The sequence below is a fragment of the Lepidothrix coronata genome, unplaced genomic scaffold (genome assembly GCF_001604755.1).
Source record: "Lepidothrix coronata isolate B3197 unplaced genomic scaffold, Lepidothrix_coronata-1.0 Scaffold2, whole genome shotgun sequence".
In the NCBI taxonomy this organism is placed as follows: Eukaryota; Metazoa; Chordata; class Aves; order Passeriformes; family Pipridae; genus Lepidothrix; species Lepidothrix coronata.
Genome location: NW_016690182.1, coordinates 12521364 through 12524913, shown reverse-complemented (window position 1 = coordinate 12524913; position 3550 = coordinate 12521364). Strand labels below are relative to the sequence as shown.

General features: G+C 62.8%; 1 protein-coding gene across 2 annotated transcripts in view; it reads left to right on the top strand.

Moving 5' to 3' along the window:
- The window catches only part of TSC22D3 (TSC22 domain family member 3), a 16785-nt gene extending 13512 nt beyond the window's left edge, over nucleotides 1–3273 (top strand). The window contains exons 1-3 of one of the 2 annotated variants that reach the window (XM_017818289.1): nucleotides 1251–1438; nucleotides 1730–1781; nucleotides 2343–3273. In XM_017818289.1, coding sequence (XP_017673778.1) covers nucleotides 1317–1438; nucleotides 1730–1781; nucleotides 2343–2588 — 420 coding nt within the window. In that variant the 5' untranslated portion in view covers nucleotides 1251–1316 and the 3' untranslated portion in view covers nucleotides 2589–3273. Of the gene's footprint in view, nucleotides 1–1250; nucleotides 1439–1729; nucleotides 1782–2342 lie in introns of those variants that run through there. The other variant, XM_017818279.1, reaches the window with a different exon arrangement.
- Nucleotides 3274–3550: the final 277 nt, after the last annotated feature.

Here is a 3550-nt window from a genome sequence, read left to right as displayed (position 1 = left end):
AGCCCAGGTTTTGTCTGCACCCTGTGGTTGTTGTTCTGTACCCTGGGCATGTTCTGTACCCCCAATTTGTTCTGCACCCCCGTGGCGGTGGTGTTCTGTACAGCGGGGTATGTTCTGTACCCCGGGATTGTTCTGCAACACAAGGGGGGTGTTGTTCAGTACTCCGGGTTTGTTCTGGACCCCTGGTTTGGTCTGCATCCCCCGTTGTTCTGCACCCTGGGCGTGTTCTGCACTCCGAATTTGTTCTGCACCCCGTGTTTGTTGTTCTGCACCCCGAATTCGTTCTGTACCCCGGGTTCGTTCTGTACCTGGGTGCTGGTCTGCACTCCTGGGGAGTTGTTCTGTGCCCTGGGTTTGTTCTGCACCCCGCAGTTCTGCGGGTACAGGCAGGGTACAGGCATGTTCTGTACCCTGAGTTGGTTCTGCACCCCGTGTTTGCTCTGCTTGCAGGTTTTGGTTTCCCCTCCCTGGCTGGTTGTTTTTCACGCCCGGTTGTTTTTCTGCTCTTGTTTCTGTTGTTTCTGTCACTCCAGTTTCTGTTTGTTTGCACCCTCATTTCTGTTATGCACCCCGGTTTTTTGGTTTGGTTTGGTTTGTTTTTTTTTTTCATATCCCCATTTCTGTTTTTCATTCCCGTATCTATTTTGCACCCCTGTTTCTATTTTGCACGCCCGTGGCTCCCCTTCCCCTCCTCCCTCCCATTCGCAGGCGCGGGGCCCCACCATGTGGGACCTGCAGGCTGCACCCCCAAATGCAGAGCGGGTTCACCCCTTCTCCCAGTCCCCCAAGCAGCTGCGTGTGTTCCCCCCACCCCGTCCTGGGCGCATGTGGGGAGCACAGGAATGGGGTGCTGAGGCATGCGGGCTGTGGGGGAACTGAATTAGGGGTGCCAGGGGTGCCAGGACTCTGGTTGCAATAGTTTGTGGGGGGTGCAGATTAGGTGGGGACACAGTGTGGAGGGCGGGGGTCCTTCACTGGGAAGGTGTGTTGCTGCGCTGGGGTGCAACTGGAAGGGGCGGAGGGGCGGCAGTGGAGTGCAGAGGTGCAGTAGGGGGGTGGAGGTGCAGTACGGGGGGGCAGGGTGCCGCACCAGGGGTCAATGTGTCGCATCGAGGGGCAGTAGTGGGGGTCAATGTGTCACATCGGGGGGCAGTACCGAGGCGGCCCCGGGCGCGGCGCTGCGGGGCGGCGGGCGGTCCCGGCCGCGCTGGCCCCTCCCGGCAGGGCGGGCGCCGCCGATATAAGCGGGGGCAGCGAGGGGGGGCCCGCAGTGCGTTCGTTGCCGTCTGGGTGAGTGTGTCCCTGCGCTCGCAGTCATGAGCACCGGCATGTACCAGTCCCCCATGGAGGTGGCTGTCTACCAGCTCCACAACTTCTCCATCTCCTTCTTCTCCTCCCTGCTCGGGGGGGATGTGGTCTCCGTGAAGCTCGACAACAGGTAGGGGCAGCCTCGGTGCCGCCGCGGTGCCCCCGCCGTTCGCCGCAGGGCCCCGGGGGAGGGGGCGTCCCGGTGCCCCGGGGGGGGCCTGCTGCGTACCCTGATTGAGGTCCAGGGGCATTGCTGCTCCCGGAGCGAAGGGTGCGCACGACCGGTGCCTGGATTCCTGGATTTCCCCGGGGAGGGGGCCGCCCCGATGCATTGGCAGGGGGTGTGGGGGGGTGGCTGCGCGGATCCCCGTGGAAAGAGGGGTGCTCGGTGCTAACCCCCGGCCTCTCCGCTTTCTTCCAGCGCTTCCGGAGCCAGCGTGGTGGCCATCGACAACAAGATCGAGCAAGCGATGGTGAGCTGCAGGGCTGCCCCCCCTCCCCGCATCTTCCCCTGTCATCCCGCGGGTGCTGAGCCCTAGAGGGAGGCTCCCCGCTCCCGGGTGGGTGCTCTGCCCGAGGCGGAAGGTCCCTCTACCCCCGGGGGTCCTCCCTCCCCAGCCCGCTGCCGGGCAGAGTCGTTCTTTGTCTGCGGCTGGAGCTCATTGGCTCCAGCCGCGCCGCAGTGCGCAGGGAGCGAGGGTGGACATGGAAGGGGACCCTCGGGTTGTGAGGGCGACGGAGCCGGGTTCTCTGGGTAATCGGAAACTGCAGCCCCCCCTCCCCCTCAAACCCCGGGACAGGAGTTGGGGCTGGAGGGCTCCTGTGTTCGCAGAGAGACCGGAGAGATGGGGGCTGAGGGAGCTATGCTGCCTGAGCACCAAGCCCTGGCCAGGATTCCAAGGATAGGGTGGGGAGGGACAGCCTTGGGAAAAGCTTCTGCAGCACTTGGCACTTTTCCCGGTACTTGGTAAAGGGAGGGAGCTACCCCCAGGGCATAACTCCTCAGTGACGGTCTCTTCCATGGCCTTTTGCAGGATCTTGTGAAAAATCATCTGATGTACGCAGTGCGGGAGGAGGTGGAGGTCCTGAAAGAGCAAATCAAGGAACTGTTGGAGAAAAACTCCCAGCTGGAGCGTGAGAACAGCCTCCTGAAGACCCTGGCCAGCCCCGAGCAGCTGGAGAAGTTCCAGTCCCGGCTCCCAGTGGAGGTGCTGTGCCCTGAGGAGCAGAGCCCCGGGGTGGCTGCCCCGGCCCAGCACTCCGGGGCCTCTGCGGTGTAAGGTGGCTCTGTCCTTGGGGTGGGCAGAGCCACAGAACTCTTTCTACTTAATCTCCTACAAAATCGTTTCCGCCTTCATCTCACACGAAGGACTGCCAGACCTGGCGCTGAGCCGTGCCCCCCGGGCAGCCCTGGCCAGCCCGCAGAGCCAGTGGCCGTCTCCTGCATGAGGATGCTCTTCTTCAAGGGAGATGCGGGCAGCTGACCCCCCCTCCCCATCCAACCGCCCGCCGGGTGCCAGGAGGAGATCTGTGGCTGCCCGTCCCGGGCTCTGCTGAAGCCTGGGCACCTTGGCACCCTGGCAGTGCTGGGCAGCCTTTGGCACCCCGATGGGAGCCTGCGGTTGGAAGGAGCGCCGGCCGAGCCTCGGGCCACGGCTGCACTCTGCAGGGGGGTGTCTCTTTCTGGCAAAGCCTTACGTTGGAGGGAGACCGACGTTTAGCGAGCGAAGCACATTTGTCCCACGAGCCACCCAGGAGCCTGCTGGAACCCGACCCAGACTGAGCAGCACCAGAGGTGGCAGCTGCAGCGTAGTGCATGGCTGAACGCACAGCAGTGTGGGGATTACAAGGAAAAAAAAAAAAAGCTTGTTTTGTTAGTTTGGGCATCTTCTGTAGCTGTATCTATGTATAAACATGCACACGAGCGGTGCCTCCAAGGCTGTGGGGTGCCCGCTCTGGGCCAGCCATGCCCATTGGAACAGCTGGGGGATTCAAGCCAGACTGGAACAGTGAGCGGCTGTCACTGGGTGGCCAGCTGCTGCAAGTTGCAGCAAGGAGGGGACAGATTGACCCCTCTCTGGTGTCCCACATGATGAAGCAGTGTGGCAGCACTGGGAGGATCCGGACTGACCACTGGGCAGAGCCACGAGCGGGGCTGCGCTCCAGCCTGCTGGGTTGGGAGGAGCTGGCTTGTTCTCTGAGCTCCCCCCTGTACCTGGCCTGCTCTCTGGGAAGAGATGGG